This window comes from Anguilla rostrata, chromosome 2, assembly GCF_018555375.3.
Source record: "Anguilla rostrata isolate EN2019 chromosome 2, ASM1855537v3, whole genome shotgun sequence".
Taxonomy (NCBI): domain Eukaryota; kingdom Metazoa; phylum Chordata; class Actinopteri; order Anguilliformes; family Anguillidae; genus Anguilla; species Anguilla rostrata.
The window spans coordinates 40,924,122-40,942,786 of NC_057934.1; the positions used below are offsets into that span (position 1 = coordinate 40,924,122).

The 18,665-nt window shown below is 40.5% G+C and overlaps 1 protein-coding gene across 2 annotated transcripts in view; it reads left to right on the forward strand.

Annotated features, from left to right (window-relative positions):
• Positions 1-18,665, forward strand: part of LOC135248041 (mucin-19-like) — a 62,058-nt gene that overhangs the window by 25,829 nt on the left and 17,564 nt on the right. For both annotated transcript variants that reach the window (XM_064322204.1, XM_064322205.1), the window contains exon 3: positions 1-18,665. This exon is cut by the window's right edge and continues 10,325 nt beyond it. In XM_064322204.1, coding sequence (XP_064178274.1) covers positions 1-18,665 — 18,665 coding nt within the window.

Below are 18,665 nucleotides of genomic sequence, written 5' to 3' on the forward strand. Positions count from 1 at the left end.
GTTTTGGAAAAAACTAAATATGACAATAAACTGGGAGCAGAATGTGTAACCATTGAATTATGCGATGATGGCACAATAAAGAGAACAACAGTGATGAGAAAAGGAGACACCACAACAACAGTTACTGAAGTCATGAAAGATGGCATAACAACCATTACAACAAGAGTGAGCAGAGATGGGAAAAGCACAAGTAGTGTAATAACTAAAAAAGGTGAGAAAAAAATCATTCCTAAAATTGGAACAGAGGCAGAAATAGTAAAAATTGAAGAAATCGTGAGGGAACTTCAAAAGGATGGCTCGGTGATAGAAACAATAAGAATCTTGAAAGATGGCAAAGCAAATGTCTCCAAGGAAATAAAAATAGCATTACCCATGCATGGCAAAATAATGACTCATGTAAAAAAGATGACCGCTAAAAAGACAGATGGAACAATTATCACCACAGTTATAAAAACTGAAGTCTCAAAGGGAGCCACAATTCTGACAAATGAAGAAAAGTCAACAGAAAAAATTCTGATTAAGGAAAAAGAAGGCAAGGTCTTAGAAACTGTGCTAACGATGGAGAGCAGTACAGAGGACGGCACCATAGTTGTGGAGCAAATTACCACGAAAGCTGGGAAAACAACATTGTCCAAGAAAATATTGAGAGGAAAACCTATTCAAGAGAATGTTAAAATCAAAAAGGACACTAAAAAAACAACTATTCTACAAAAAGATGGCAGTATTGTGATCACAATTGTAATCCATGAAGGAAGAACAATCACCATAATCACAAAGATTATAAAAGGGGATATTACAAAGACCATAACTGAAATCAAAAAGAACTATAAGACTGTTCAAACCTCAGAGGAAACGACGAAGAAATCTACTGTGGTGAACGAAGATGGAAGCACTACAACAACCACTGAAACGAATGATGGTGAAAAAGTAATCACACTACAGGAGATTACCAAAGGCGGTATCACTACATCCATCAAAAAAGTATCAATAAATGGCGAGCCTCTGAAAGAGGAAGATGAGTCAACAGAGAAATCCACTGTAACTGACAAAGATGGCACAACAACAACAACAACTGTGATCAAAAAAGGAGACCACACGACAACTGTCACTGAAGTTACCAAAGGTAGTATCACAACTACTACAATGATAATAAAGAAAGGTACAAGTGTAGTGAAAACTCTCCACTTCACAAGTGAAGAAGAAACAGAAGTTTTAGCGGAACCATCCCCAAGCCTCACAGAAGGTGAGACCAAAGAGACCGTTGACATATCTCGGCAGGTCAACGAAGAAGGTACAGTTACTACCACAACAACAACAACCACGACTAAGGAGGGCAAGACTACTGTTACTGTAGAAAAAGAAACTGGTGTTGCAGCAAAAGACACCATCCCAAGCACCACTAAGAAAACTAAAGTGACCAAGAATGATGGCAGCACAACAGAGACCACTGAAACTAGAACAGGGGAAACAGTTCAAACAGTTCAAAAGGTTACAGAAGGAGGTGAAACAAAAACGACTGTAACAGTACAGGAAGGAGAGAAACCAGTGGAAACCACAGAGGAAATTGTTGAACAAAAACCTTTAGTTGAAAAAGATGGCAGCATCACCAAAACAACAGTGGACAAACAGGGAGACACAACAACTACCATCACTGAAGTCACCAAAGGGAGCACCACCACCAAAACTACAGAGGTGATTGAAGGAAACAAAGTAGTGGACAAAACAACAGATGTCCGAGAGATATCTGAGGTTGTCGAAGAAGACGGTACAGCTAAAACAACCACAGTGACGAAACACGGAGATACAGAGACCACAGTGACAGAAGTCACAAAAGGTGGTGTGACATATGAGACAACTGAAGTCAGTAAAGGTGGCAAGCCGGTGGAAAAGACAGAAAAGGCAACTGAAAAATCAACTGAGGTCAGTGAAGATGGAACCACCACAACAACCACAGTCATAAAAAAACCAGACACTACTACAACAATTACAGATGTCACTAAAGGCGAAACCACTACTACCACTACAAAAATCGCCAAAGGTGGGAAAATTACCACCACTGTGAATACCAAGACCTCACACACTGAAAAGCCACATGAAGCTTTGCAACCTGCTCCTGAAGGCAAACTTTTGGAAACAGTAATTACAATGGAAACAGGCAAGAATGATGGAACCATAGAAGTTGAAGAAGTAACGACCAGAGATGGCAAAACTACTGTGTCCAAGAAAATTCTCAGAGGAGCAGCCATCAAAGACAAGAGTGCTCATGTGCACAGAGAGACAAAGAAAACAACTGTTCTACTGCAGGATGGACGTATGCTAATCACAATTATAATACGCGAAGGGGAAAAGATCACGACAATTAAAAAGGTTATAGATGATCACGTTACAACAACCACGACAGACATATGGGAGAACAACAAAATTGTGCAAACGAAAAAGGAATCTACAAAAAAAACCACAGTGGTAAACAAAGATGGAAGCACTACGACAACAACTGAAACTAGCGATGGAAAAACAATCACCACGCTGGTTGAAATCACTAAAGGCGATATCACTAAAATTAAAAAAACTGTCTCAGAAAATGGCGAGCCTCTAGAAGATAAAGAAGAAGAGACAGAAAAATACACTTTAATCGACAAAGATGGCAAATCGACAACAACCACTGTAATCAAAAAGGGAAACACCACAACCACAGTCATTGAAGTTACTGAAGGGGACATCACTACAACTACAACAGAAGTTAAGGAAGGGCAGAAGGAGGTAAAAACTTTCTACTATACAAGTCAAGAAGAAACAGAAGCTGTTGACAAAACATCTCCAAGTTTGACAGAAAATGAGACGAAGGAAACAACTAAGATAACCAAGCTGTTCAATTCAGATGGTACAGTTACAACAACAACAACTACAACGAAGGATGGCAAGACCACAATCTCTTCAGAAACAGAAATTGGTGTTGTAACAGAAGACACCGCCCCAAGCACCACAAAGATAACCAAGGTTCCTAACGAGGACGGCAGCATCACAGAGACCACTGTGACTGAAAAGGAGGGGAAAATAACCATACATCAAACTGTTACTGAAAGCGATGAAAAAACAACAACTGTAATGGTGAAAGAAGGAGATAAACCAATTGAAACAACAGAAGTAATTGTGGAAAAGAAGCCTGCAGTCAACAGTGATGGCAGTATCACTGAAACAAAAGTGGATAAGAAGGGAGAAACCACTACTACTATCACTGAAGTCACCAAAGGTGATACAACCACCATAACTACAGAAGTCACCAAAGGAGACCAAGTAGTCGAAAAGACAGAGGACACCAGAGAGATATCTTCTGTTGTTGAAAAAGATGGTACAGCTGAAACAATAACTGTGACAAAACATGGAGATAAAACTACCACTGTGACCAAAGTCATAAAAGATGGCCAAACATATACAACAACTGAAATAGCTAAAGGTGAACAACCTGTAGAAGAGACTGAAAAGTCCACTGTAGTCGATAAAGACGGTACCACAACAACAACCACAGTGATCCACAAAGGAGACACCACTACCACAGTCACTGATGTCACAAAAGGGGAAACCACTACTACTACTACTGAAGTTACCAAAGGTGGGGAAACAGCCACCACAATGAAAACCAAGACAAAACATACTGAATTGGCTCCTGAAACATTGATACCTGTTACTGAAGGCAATATTTTGGAAACTGAACTTACAACGGAAAGGGGTAACAAGGATGGCTCAATTACCATAGAGAAAATTACCACAAAAGATAGCAAGACCACAATTTCCAAGAAAACAGTCAGAGGACAACCTGGCCAAGATATGAGCGGTGGGATCTTTAAGGAAACAAAGAAAACAATCATTCAACAAGAAGATGGCACGATAGTAATCACGCTTGTAATCCGTGAAAAGACTACAATAACCACAATCACAAAGGTTAGAAAAGGGCATGTTACAAGAACAATGATGGAAATCAGGAAGAACAACAACATTGTGAAAATCTCTGAAGCAACCACAACAGAATCCACAGTGGAAAATGAAGATGGAAGCACTACAACAACCACTGAAACGAATGATGGTGAAAAAGTAATCACACTACAGGAGATTACCAAAGGCGGTATCACTAAATCCATCAAAAAAGTATCAATAAATGGCGAGCCTCTGAAAGAGGAAGATGAGTCAACAGAGAAATCCACTGTAACTGACAAAGATGGCACAACAACAACAACAACTGTGATCAAAAAAGGAGACCACACGACAACTGTCACTGAAGTTACCAAAGGTAGTATCACAACTACTACAATGATAATAAAGAAAGGTACAAGTGTAGTGAAAACTCTCCACTTCACAAGTGAAGAAGAAACAGAAGTTTTGGAGGAACCATCCCCAAGCCTCACAGAAGGTGAGACCAAAGAGACCGTTGACATATCTCGGCAGGTCAACGAAGAAGGTACAGTTACTACCACAACAACAACAACAACCACGACTAGGGAGGGCAAGACTACTGTTACTGTAGAAAAAGAAACTGGTGTTGCAGCAAAAGACACCATCCCAAGCACCACTAAGAAAACTAAAGTGACCAAGAATGATGGCAGCACAACAGAGACCACTGAAACTAGAACAGGGGAAACAGTTCAAACAGTTCAAAAGGTTACAGAAGGAGGTGAAACAAAAACGACTGTAACAGTACAGGAAGGAGAGAAACCAGTGGAAACCACAGAGGAAATTGTTGAACAAAAACCTTTAGTTGAAAAAGATGGCAGCATCACCAAAACAACAGTGGACAAAAAGGGAGACACAACAACTACCATCACTGAAGTCACCAAAGGGAGCACCACCACCAAAACTACAGAGGTGATTGAAGGAAACAAAGTAGTGGACAAAACAACAGATGTCCGAGAGATATCTGAGGTTGTTGAAGAAGACGGTACAGCTAAAACAACCACAGTGACGAAACACGGAGATACAGAGACCACAGTGACAGAAGTCACAAAAGGTGGTGTGACATATGAGACAACTGAAGTCAGTAAAGGTGGCAAGCCGGTGGAAAAGACAGAAAAGGCACTTGAAAAATCAACTGTGGTCAGTGAAGATGGAACCACCACAACAACCACAGTCATAAAAAAAGGAGACACCACTACAACAGTCACTGATGTCACAAAAGGAGAAACCACTACTACCACTACAGCAGTCTCTGAAGGAGGGAACATTACCACCACAGTGAAAAGCAAGACCTCACACACTGAAGAACCTCACAAAGAATTCAAGCCTACCACAAAAGGCAGAGTTTTGGAAACTGTAATTACAATGGAAACAGGCAAGAATGATGGAACGATAGAGGTTGAAGAAGTAACAACTAGAGATGGTGAAACGATTGTGTCCAAGAAAATACTCCGAGGAGAGCCTATCAAAGAGACTAGTGCTCAAGTGCATAGAGAGATTAAGAAAACATCTATTCTGCAACAAGATGGAAGTATACTAATCACGATTTTAATCCATGAAAGGGAAACAATCACCAAAATCCAAAAGATTATCAGAGGGGACAATACAAAGACCATCACAGAGATCTGGAAGAACAAAGAAATTGTGAAAACTACAGAGGAAACAACAAAGAAAGCCACTGTGGTAAATGAAGATGGAACCACTACTACAACCACTGAAACTAGCGATGGGAAAACAGTCACCACTCTGGTTGAAGTCACCAAGGGCGGTATCACTAAAACCACAAAAACAGTCTCAGAAGATGGTAAGGTTCTGAAAGAAAAAGAAGAAGAGACAGAAAAATACACTGTGGTTGACAAAGAGGGTAGATCAACAACAACCACCATTATCAAAAAGGGAGACATCATGATAACTGTCATTGAAATCACCAAAGGGGACATCACTACGACAACAACAACAGTTAAGGAAGGTGAGAAGGAAGTGAAAACTTTCTACTTTACAAGTCAAGAAAAAACAGAAGCTATTGAAGAAACATCCCCAGGCCTGACAAAAGGTGAGACGAAAGAAACTACCGAGATATCCAAGCAGGTCAATGAAGATGGCACAATTACCACAACGACAACAAAAACAACTGTGGATGGCAAGACCACCATCACTTCCGAAACAGAAATTGGTGCTGGAACAGAAGACACCACCCCAAGCACTACAAAGAAAACAAAAGTTAACAAAGAAGATGGCAGCACCACAGAGACCACTGTGACTGAAAAGGGGGGGAAAATTACCATACATCAAACAGTTACAGACAGAGATGAAAAAAGAACAACCGTGATAGAGAAAGAAGGAGATAAACCAATCGAAACAACAGAAGTACTTGTGGAAAAGAAGCCTGCAGTCAACAGTGATGGCAGTATCACTGAAACAAAAGTGGATAAGAAGGGAGAAACCACTACTACTATCACTGAAGTCACCAAAGGTGATACAACCACCATAACTACAGAAGTCACCAAAGGAGACCAAGTAGTCGAAAAGACAGAGGACACCAGAGAGATATCTTCCGTTGTTGAAAAAGATGGTACAGCTGAAACAATAACTGTGACAAAACGTGGAGATACAGTCACCACTGTGACCAAAGACATTAAAGATGGCCAAACATTTTCAACAACTGAAATCACTAAAGGTGAACAACCAGTAGAAAAGACTGAAGAGTCCACAGTAATCGATAAAGATGGTACTGCCACAAAAACCACGGTGATCCATAAAGGAGACACTACTACCACAGTCACTGACGTCACTAAAGGGGAAACCATTACTACCACTACAAAAGTTTCCAAAGGTGGGGAAACAACCTCCACAGTGAAATACAAGAAAAGACATACTGAATTGGCTCCTGAAACATTCAGACCTGCTAATGAGGGAAAAGTTTTGGAAACTGAAATTACGACAGAAAGGGGTAATGAGGATGGCACAATTACCATAGAGAAAATAACCACCAAAGATAGCAAGACCACAATTTCCAAGAGAACAGTCAGAGGACAACCTGGCCAAGATATGAGCGGTGAGATCTTTAAGGAAACAAAGAAAACAATCATTCAACAAGAAGATGGCACGATAGTAATCACGCTTGTAATCCGTGAAAAGACTACAATAACCACAATCACAAAGGTTAGAAAAGGGCATGTTACAAGAACAATGATGGAAATCAGGAAGAACAACAACATTGTGAAAATCTCTGAAGCAACCACAACAGAATCCACAGTGGAAAATGAAGATGGAAGCACTACAACAACCACTGAAACGAATGATGGTGAAAAAGTAATCACACTACAGGAGATTACCAAAGGCGGTATCACTACATCCATCAAAAAAGTATCAATAAATGGCGAGCCTCTGAAAGAGGAAGATGAGTCAACAGAGAAATCCACTGTAACTGACAAAGATGGCACAACAACAACAACAACTGTGATCAAAAAAGGAGACCACACGACAACTGTCACTGAAGTTACCAAAGGTAGTATCACAACTACTACAATGATAATAAAGAAAGGTACAAGTGTAGTGAAAACTCTCCACTTCACAAGTGAAGAAGAAACAGAAGTTTTAGCGGAACCATCCCCAAGCATCACAGAAGGTGAGACCAAAGAGACCGTTGACATATCTCGGCAGGTCAACGAAGAAGGTACAGTTACTACCACAACAACAACAACAACCACGACTAAGGAGGGCAAGACCACTGTTACCGTAGAAAAAGAAACTGGTGTTGCAGCAAAAGACACCATCCCAAGCACCACTAAGAAAACTAAAGTGACCAAGAATGATGGCAGCACAACAGAGACCACTGAAACTAGAACAGGAGAAACAGTTCAAACAGTTCAAAAGGTTACAGAAGGAGGTGAAACAAAAACGATTGTAACGGTACAGGAAGGAGAGAAACCAGTGGAAACCACAGAGGAAATTGTTGAACAAAAACCTTTAGTTGAAAAAGATGGCAGCATCACCAAAACAACAGTGGACAAAAAGGGAGACACAACAACTACCATCACTGAAGTCACCAAAGGGAGCACCACCACCAAAACTACAGAGGTGATTGAAGGAAACAAAGTAGTGGACAAAACAACAGATGTCCGAGAGATATCTGAGGTTGTCGAAGAAGACGGTACAGCTAAAACAACCACAGTGACGAAACACGGAGATACAGAGACCACAGTGACAGAAGTCACAAAAGGTGGTGTGACATATGAGACAACTGAAGTCAGTAAAGGTGGCAAGCCGGTGGAAAAGACAGAAAAGGCAACTGAAAAATCAACTGTGGTCAGTGAAGATGGAACCACCACAATAACCACAGTCATAAAAAAAGGAGACACCACTACAACAGTCACTGACATTACTAAAGGGGAAATCACTACTACCACTACAGCAGTCTCTGAAGGAGGGAACATTACCACCACAGTGAAAAGCAAGACCTCACACACTGAAGAACCTCACAAAGAATTAAAGCCTGGTACTGAAGGCAGTGTTTTGGAAACTGTAGTTACAATGGAAATAGGCCAAGATGACGGAACTATAGAGGTTGAGGAAGTAACAACCAGAGGTGGCAAAACCATTGTGTCCAAGAAAATACTTGGAGGAGAGCCTATCAAAGAGATAAGTGCTGGTATGCATAAAGAGACAAAGAAAACAACTGTTCTGCAACAAGATGGGAGCATACTAATCACAATTGTAAGTCGTGAAAGGGAAACAATCACCAAAATCCAAAAGATTATCAAAGGGGACTTTACAACAACCATCACAGAGATCTGGAAGAATAACAATATTGTAAAAACTATGGAGCAAACTACTAAGAAGTCCACAGTGGTAAACAAAGATGGAAGCACTACAACAACCACTGAAACGAACGATGGGAAAACAGTCAGTACGGTGGTTGAAATCACCAAAGGGGGGGTCACAAAAACCATAAAAACAGTCTCAGAAGATGGTAAGGTTCTGAAAGAAAAAGAAGAGAAGACAGAAAAATACACTGTGGTTGACAAAGAGGGTAGATCAACAACAACCACCATTATCAAAAAGGGAGACACTACAATAACTGTCATTGAAGTCACTAAAGGGGACATCACTACAACTACAACAACAGTTAAGGAAGGGGAAAAGGAGGTGATGACTTTCTACTTTACTAGTCAAGAAGAAACAGAAACTGTTGATGAAGCAACCCCAGGCTTGACAAGAGGTGAGACGAAAGAAACTACTGAGATAGCCAAACAGTTCAATGAAGATGGTACAGTTACCACAACGACAACAACAACTTTGGATGGCAGGACCACCATCACTTCAGAAACAGAAACTGGTGTCAGAACAGAAGACACCACCCCGAGCACCACAAAGAAAACAAAAGTGACCAAAGAGGACGGCAGCATCACAGAGACCATTGTGACTGAAAAAGGAGAAAAAATTACCATACATCAAACAGTTACAGACCGAGACGAAAAAAGAACAACTGTGATGGTAAAAGAAGGAGATAAACCAATCGAAACAACAGAAGTAATTGTGGAAGAGAAGCCTGCAGTCAACAGTGATGGCAGTATCACTGAAACAAAAGTGGATAAGAAGGGAGACACCACGACTACTATCACTGAAGTCACCAAAGGTGATATAACCACCATAACTACAGAAGTCACCAAAGGAGACCAAGTAGTCAAAAAGACAGAGGACACCAGAGAGACATCTTCTGTTGTTGAAAAGGATGGTACAGCCGAAACAATCACTGTGACAAAACATGGAGATGAAACTACCACTGTTACCAAAGTCATTAAAGATGGTCAAATATTTACAACAACTGACATCACTAAAGATGAACAACCTATAGAGGAGACTAAAAAGTACACTGTAGTCGATAAAGATGGTACCACAACAACAACCACAGTGATCCACAAAGGAGACACTACTACCACAGTCACTGATGTCACTAAAGGGGAAACCATTACTACCACTACAGCAGTCTCCAAAGATGGGAATACAACCACCACAGTGAAAAGCAAGACAAAACATACTGAATTGGTACCTGAAACATTGATACCTGTTACTGAAGGCAATATTTTGGAAACTGAACTCACAACAGAAAGGGGTAATGAGGATGGCACAATTACTGTAGAGCAAATAACCACCAAAGATGGCAAGATGACAATTTCCAAGAAGCAAATAAGTGGGCAACCTATCCAAGATAGGAGTGGCAAAGTATTTAAGGAAACAAAGAAATTAATTGTTCAAAAAGTAGATGGCACTGTTGTATTTATATTTGTAATCCGGGAAAAGAGTACAATAACCACAATCACAAAGATTAAAAAAGGGGATCTAACACAAACTATCATGGAGGTCAAAGAGGACAACAAAATTGTGCACACATCAGAGGCAACCACACAAGAATCCACAGTGGTAAATGAAGATGGAAGTACTACGAAAACCACGGAAACTAATGATGGGAAAACGGTCACCACATTGGTTGAAGTAAGGAAGGGCGGTGTCACTAAAACATCAAAAACAGTCTCTGAAAATGGCAAGCCTCTGAAAGACGAAGAGGAGGAGACAGAAAAATACACTGTGACAGACAAAGATGGCAGATCAACAACAACCACCATGATAAAAAAGGGGGACACCATGATAACTGTTACTGAGATTACTAAAGGCGACATCACTACAACAACAACAACAGTTAAGGAGGGGGGAAAGGTGGTGAAAACCTTCTTCTATACAAGTCAGGAAGAAAAAGAAACAGTAGATGAAAAAACCTCAGCCCTGACAAGAGGCGAGACAAAAGAAACAACTAAAATAAAAAAGCAGTTCAATGAAGATGGCACAGTTACCACTACGACAACAACAACTGTGGATGGCAAGACCACCATCGCTTCAGAAACAGAAATGGGTGTTGTAACAGAAGACACCACCCCGAGCACTACGAAGAAAACAAAAGTGACCAAAGAGGATGGCAGCACCACAGAGACCACTGTGACGGAAAAAGGGGAAAAAATTACCATACATCAAACAGTTACAGACAAAGATGAAAAAAGAACAATCGTAATGGTGAAAGAAGGAGACAAACCTATTGAAACCACAGAGGAAATTGTGGAAGAGAAGCCTTCAGTCAACAATGATGGCAGTATCACTAAAACAAAAGTGGATAAGAAGGGAGACACCACTACTACTATCACTGAAGTCACCAAAGGTGACACCACAACCATAACTTCAGAAGTAATAAAAGGAGACCAAGTAGTCGAAAAAACGGAGGACACCAGAAAGACATCTTCTATTGTTGAAAAAGATGGTACAGCTGAAACAATCACTGTGACAAAACATGAAGATGAAACCACCACTGTGACCAAAGTCATTAAAGATGGTCAAACATATACAACAACTGAAATCACTAAAGGTGAACAACCAGTAAAAGAGATTGAAGAGTCCACTGTAGTCGATAAAGATGGTACCGCTACAAAAACCACAGTGATCCATAAAGGAGACACTACTACAACAGTCACCGATGTCACTAAAGGGGAAACCACTACTACCACTACTGAAGTTTCCGAAGGTGGGGAAACAACCACCACAGTAAAACGCAAGACAAAACATATTGAATTGGCTCCTGAAACATTAATACCTGTTACTGAAGGCAAGATTTTGGAAACTGAACTTACAACAGAAAGGGCTAACGAGGATGGCACAATTACCATAGAGCAAATTACCACCAAAAAAGGCAAGACCACAATTTCCAAGAAAACAATAAGAGGACAACCTAGCCAAGATAACAGCGGTAAAATATTTAAAGAAACAAAGAAAACAATTGTTCAACATGAAGATGGCACGGTAGTAACCACATTTGTAATTCGTGAAAAGAGTACAATAATGACAATCACAAATGTGAGAAAAGGTGAAATTACACGAACCATCGTGGAGGTCAGAGAGGACAACAAAATTGTGCAAACAGCAGAGGCGACCACAAAAAAATTCACAGTGGTAAATGAAGATGGAAGCACTACAACAACCACTGAAACTAATGATGGCGAAAAAGTCATAACACTACAGGAGATTACCAAAGGGGACCTTACTACATCTACAAAAAAAGTATTCATAAATGGCAAAGCTTTGAAAGACGAAGAAGAGTCAACAGAAAAATACACTGAAACTGAAGAAGATGGAACAATAATAACAACAACTGAGACCAAAAAGGGAGACCGCACGATAACAGTCACTGAAGTCACCAAAGGTAGCATCACTACAACTACAACAATAATAATGAGTGGTACAAGTGTAGTGAAAACTCTCCAGGTCACAAGTGAAGAAGAAATTGAAGTCTTGGAGGAACCAGCTCCAAGCATCACAGAAGGTGAAACCAAAGAGACAACTGACATAACTAAGCAGGTCAACAAAGACGGTACAGTTACCACAACAACAACAACAACAACCACGAGTAAGGAGGGAAAGACTACTGTTACTGTGGAAAAGGAAATGGGTGTTGCAACAAAAGACACCACCCCAAGCACCACAAAGAAAACTAAAGTGACTAAGAATGATGGCAGCATAACAGAGACCACTGAGACCAGAACAGGTGAAACAGTTCAAACAGTTCATACGGTTACAGAAGGAGGTGAAACAAAAACAACTGTAACAGAGCAGGAGGGAGAGAAACCAGTGGAAACCACAGAAGAAATTATGGTAGAAAAACCTTTAGTTGACAAAGACGGCAGTATCACCAAAACGACAGTGGACAAAAAAGGAGACACAACTACTACCATCACTGAAGTCACCAAAGGGAGCACCACCACCAAAACTACAGAGGTTGCCAAAGCAAACAAAGTAGTGGAAAAAACAACAGACATCATTGAGACTTCCGCAGTGGTAGAGGAAGAAGGTACAGCAAAAACAACCACTGTGACAAAACATGGCGATACAGAGACAATAGTGACAAAAGTCACCAAAGGAGGTGTAACGTATGAGACTACTGAAGTCAGCAAAGGTGGTGAGCCTGTGGAAAAGACAGAAGAGTCAACTGAAAAATCAACTGTGGTCAGTGAAGATGGAACCACCACAACAACCACAGTCATAAAAAAAGGAGACACCACTACAACAGTCACTGATGTCACAAAAGGAGAAACCACTACTATCACTACAGCAGTCTCTGAAGGAGGGAACATTACCACCACAGTGAAAAGCAAGACCTCACACACTGAAGAACCTCACAAAGAATTAATGCCTGGTACTGAAGGCAGTGTTTTGGAAACTGTAGTTACAATGGAAACAGGCAAAAATGACGGAACTATAGAGGTTGAGGAAGTAACAACCAGAGGTGGCAAAACCATTGTGTCCAAGAAAATACTCAGAGGAGAGCCCATCAAAGAGACTAGTGCTAATGTGCATAGGGAGACTAAGAAATCAACAGTTTTGCAACAAGATGGAACCATACTAATCACAACAATAATCCAAGAAAAGGAAAAGATCACCATAATCCGAAGGTTCATCAAAGGGGACTTTACAACAACCATCACAGAGATCAGGAAGAACAACAATATTGTACAAACTATTAAAGAAACAACAAAGAAATCCACTGTGGTAAATGAAGATGGGAGCACAACGACTACCACTGAAACAAAGAGGGGGAGAAAGGTCACCACGCTGGTTGAAGTCACCAAAGGAGGGGTCACTAAAATTACAAAAACAGTGTCAGAAGATGGAAAGCCTCTTAAAGACAGAGAAGAAGAGACAGAAAAATACACTGTAACTGACAAAGATGGTCGCTCAGTTACCACCACTGTAATTAAAAAGGGAGATACCACGACAACTGTCATTGAAGTCACCAAAGATGATATCACTACAACAACAACAACAGTTAAAGAGGGGGAAAAAGAGGTGAAAACATTCTACTTCACAAGTCAAGAAGAAACAGAAGCTGTTGATGAAACAACCCCAGGCCTAACAAAAGGTGAGACTAAAGAAACTACTGAAACATCGAGACAGTTCAACAAAGATGGCACAATTACCACAACGACAACAACAACTTTGGATGGCAAGACCACTATCACTTCAGAAACAGAAACTGGTGTCAGAACAGAAGACACCACCCCGAGCACCACAAAGAAAACAAAAGTGACCAAAGAGGACGGCAGCACCACAGAGACCATTGTGACTGAAAAAGGAGAAAAAATTACCATACATCAAACAGTTACAGACCGAGACGAAAAAAGAACAACTGTGATGGTAAAAGAAGGAGATAAACCAATCGAAACAACAGAAGTAATTGTGGAAGAGAAGCCTGCAGTCAACAGTGATGGCAGTATCACTGAAACAAAAGTGGATAAGAAGGGAGAAACCACTACTACTATCACTGAAGTCACTAAAGGTGACACCACAACCATAACTTCAGAAGTCACCAAAGGAGACCAAGTAGTCGAAAAGACGGAGGACACCAGAGAGACATCTTCTGTTGTTGAAAAAGATGGTACAGCTGAAACAATCACTGTGACAAAACACGGAGATGAAACTACCACTGTGACCAAAGTCATTAAAGATGGTCAAATATTTACAACAACTGAAATCACTAAAGGTGAACAACCAGTAAAAGAGATTGAAGAGTCCACTGTAGTTGATAAAGATGGTACCGCTACAAAAACTACAGTGATCCATAAAGGAGACACCACTACAACAGTCACTGATGTCACTAAGAAGGAAACTACTACTACCACTACTGAAGTTTCTGAAGGTGGGGAAACAACCACCACAGTAAAACGCAAGACAAAACATACAGAATCGGCTCCTGAAACATTGATACCTGTTACTGAAGGTAAGATTTTGGAAACTGAACTTACAACAGAAAGGGCTAATGAGGATGGCACAATTACCATAGAGCAAATTACCACCAAAAAAGGCAAGACCACAATTTCCAAGAAAACAATAAGAGGACAACCTAGCCAAGATAACAGCGGTAAAATATTTAAAGAAACAAAGAAAACAATTGTTCAACATGAAGATGGCACGGTAGTAACCACATTTGTAATTCGTGAAAAGAGTACAATAATGACAATCACAAATGTGAGAAAAGGTGAAATTACACGAACCATCGTGGAGGTCAGAGAGGACAACAGAATTGTGCAAACATCAGAGGCGACCACAAAAAAATCCACAGTGGTAAATGAAGATGGAAGCACTACAACAACCACTGAAATTAATGATGGAAAAACAGTGATCACGCTACAAGAAGTTACCAAAGGAGAAGTCACTACATCTACAAAAAAAGTCTTTGTAAATGGCGAGCCTCTGAAAGAGGAAGAAGAGTCAACAGAGAAATCCACTGTAACTGAAAAAGATGGCACAAAAGTAACAACAACTGAGACCAAAAAGGGAGACCGCAAGATAACAGTCACTGAAGTCACCAAAGGTAGCATCACTACAACTACAACAATAATAATGAGGGGTACAACTGTTGACAAAATCCTCCAGATCACAACTGAAGAGGAAATTGAAGTGTTGGAGGAGCCAGCCCCAAGCATCACAGAAGGTGAGACCAAAGAGACCGTTGACATATCTCGGCAGGTCAACGAAGAAGGTACAGTTACTACCACAACAACAACAACAACCACGACTAGGGAGGGCAAGACCACTGTTACTGTAGAAAAAGAAACTGGTGTTGCAGCAAAAGACACCATCCCAAGCACCACTAAGAAAACTAAAGTGACCAAGAATGATGGCAGCACAACAGAGACCACTGAAACTAGAACAGGAGAAACAGTTCAAACAGTTCAAAAGGTTACAGAAGGAGGTGAAACAAAAACAACTGTAACAGTACAGGAAGGAGAGAAACCAGTGGAAACCACAGAGGAAATTGTTGAACAAAAACCTTTAGTTGAAAAAGATGGCAGCATCACCAAAACAACAGTGGACAAAAAGGGAGACACAACAACTACCATCACTGAAGTCACCAAAGGGAGCACCACCACCAAAACTACAGAGGTGATTGAAGGAAACAAAGTAGTGGACAAAACAACAGATGTCCGAGAGATATCTGAGGTTGTCGAAGACGACGGTACAGCTAAAACAACCACAGTGACGAAACACGGAGATACAGAGACAACAGTGACAGAAGTCACAAAAGGTGATGTGACATATGAGACAACTGAAGTCAGTAAAGGTGGCGAGCCGGTGGAAAAGACAGAAAAGGCAACTGAAAAATCAACTGTAGTCAGTGAAGATGGAACCACCACAACAACCACAGTCATAAAAAAAGGAGACACCACTACAACAGTCACTGATGTCACAAAAGGAGAAACCACTACTACCACTACAGCAGTCTCTGAAGGAGGGAACATTACCACCACAGTGAAAAGCAAGACCTCACACACTGAAGAACCTCACAAATTAATGCCTGGTACTGAAGGCAGTGTTTTGGAAACTGTAGTTACAATGGAAACAGGCAAAAATGATGGAACTTTAGAGGTTGAGGAAGTAACAACCAGAGGTGGCAAAACCATTGTGTCCAAGAAAATACTTAGAGGAGAGCCTATCAAAGAGATGAGTACTGGTATGCATAGAGAGACAAAGAAATCAACTGTTCTGCAACAAGATGGGAGCATACTAATCACAATTGTAAGTCGTGAAAGGGAAACAATCACCACAATTCGAAAGTTTATCAAAGGGGACTTTACAACAACCATCACAGAGATCTGGAAGAATAACAATATTGTAAAAACTACAGAGGAAACAACAAAGAAAGCCACTGTGGTAAATGAAGATGGAAGCACTACAACAACCACTGAAACAAAGACGGGGACAAAAGTCACCACGCTGGTTGAAGTCACCAAAGGAGGGGTCACTAAAACCACAAAAACAGTCTCAGAAGATGGAAAGCCTCTTAAAGACAAAGAAGAAGAGACAGAAAAATACACTGTAACTGACAAAGATGGTCGCTCAGTAACCACCACTGTAATTAAAAAGGGAGATACCACAATTACTGTCATTGAAGTCACCAAAGATGATATCACTACGACCACAACAACTGTTAAGAAGGGTGAAGAGGAGGTGAAAACATTCTACTTCACAAGTCAAGAAGAAACAGAAGCTGTTGATGAAACAACCCCAGGCCTGACAAAAGGTGAGACTAAAGAAACTACTGAGACATCAAAGCAGTTCCACAAAGATGGTACAGTTACGACAATGACAACAACAACTATAGATGGCAAGACCACCATCACTTCAGAAACAGAAACTGTTGCTGCAACAGAAGACACCACCCCGAGCACCACAAAAAAAACAAAAGTGATAAAGGAGGATGGCAGCACCACAGAAACCACCGTGACTGAAAAAGGGGACAAAATGACCATACAGCAAACAGTTACAGACAGAGATGAAAAAAGAACAACCGTAATGGTGAAAGAGGGAGACAAACCTATGAAAACCACTGAGGAAATTGTGGAAGAGAGGCCTTCAGTCAACAATGATGGTAGTATCACTAAAACAAAAGTGGATAAGAAGGGAGACACCACGACTACTATCACTGAAGTCACCAAAGGTGACACCACAACCATAATTTCAGAAGTCACGAAAGGAGACCAAGTAGTCGAAAAGACAGAGGACACCAGAGAGACATCTTCTGTTGTTGAAAAAGATGGTACAGCTGAAACAATCACTGTGACAAAACATGGAGATGAAACCACCACTGTGACCAAAGTCATTAAAGATGGTCAAACATTTACAACAACTGAAATCACTAAAGGTGAACAACCTGTAGTGGAGACTGAAAAGTCCACTGAAGTCGATAAAGATGGTACCACAACAACAACCACAGTGATCCACAAAGGAAACACCACTACAACAGTCAGTGATGTCACTAAAGGGGAAACAACTACTACTACTACTGAAGTTACCAAAGGTGGGGAAATTACCACCACAGTGAAACACAAGACAAAACATACTGAATTGGCACCTGAAACATTGATACCTATTACTGAAGGCAATATTTTGGAAACTGAACTTACAACAGAAAGGGCTAATGAGGATGGCACAATTACCATAGAGCAAATTACCACCAAAAATGGCAAGACAACAATTTCCAAGAAAACAATAAGAGGACAACCTAGCCAAGATAACAGCGGTAAAATATATAAAGAAACAAAGAAAACAATTGTTCAACGAGAAGATGGGGCTGTCGTAATTACGCTCATAATCCGTGAAAAGACTACAATAACCATGATCACGAAGGTGAGAAAAGGGGATGTTACACGAACCATCATGGAGGTAAAAAAGGACGACAAAATTGTGAAAACATCAGAGACGACCACAAAAAAATCCACAGTGGTAAATGAAGATGGAAGCACTACAACAACCACTGAAACTAAGGATGGCAAAAAAGTTGTCACGCTACAGGAGATTACCAAAGGCGGAGTCACTAAATCAACAAAAAAAGTCTTCATAAATGGAGAGGATCTGAAAGAGGAAGAAGAGTCAATACATAAATCCACTGTAACTGACAAAGATGGCATAATAACAACAACAACTGTAACCAAAAAGGGAGACCACAAAATAACAGTCACTGAAGTCACCACAGGTAGCATCACTAAAACTACAACAATAATAAAGAAAGGTACAAGTGTTGTTAAAACTCTCCACTTCACAAGTGAAGAAGAAACAGATGTTTTGGAGGAACCATCCCCAAGCCTCACAGAAGGTGAAAACAAAGAGACCGTTGACATATC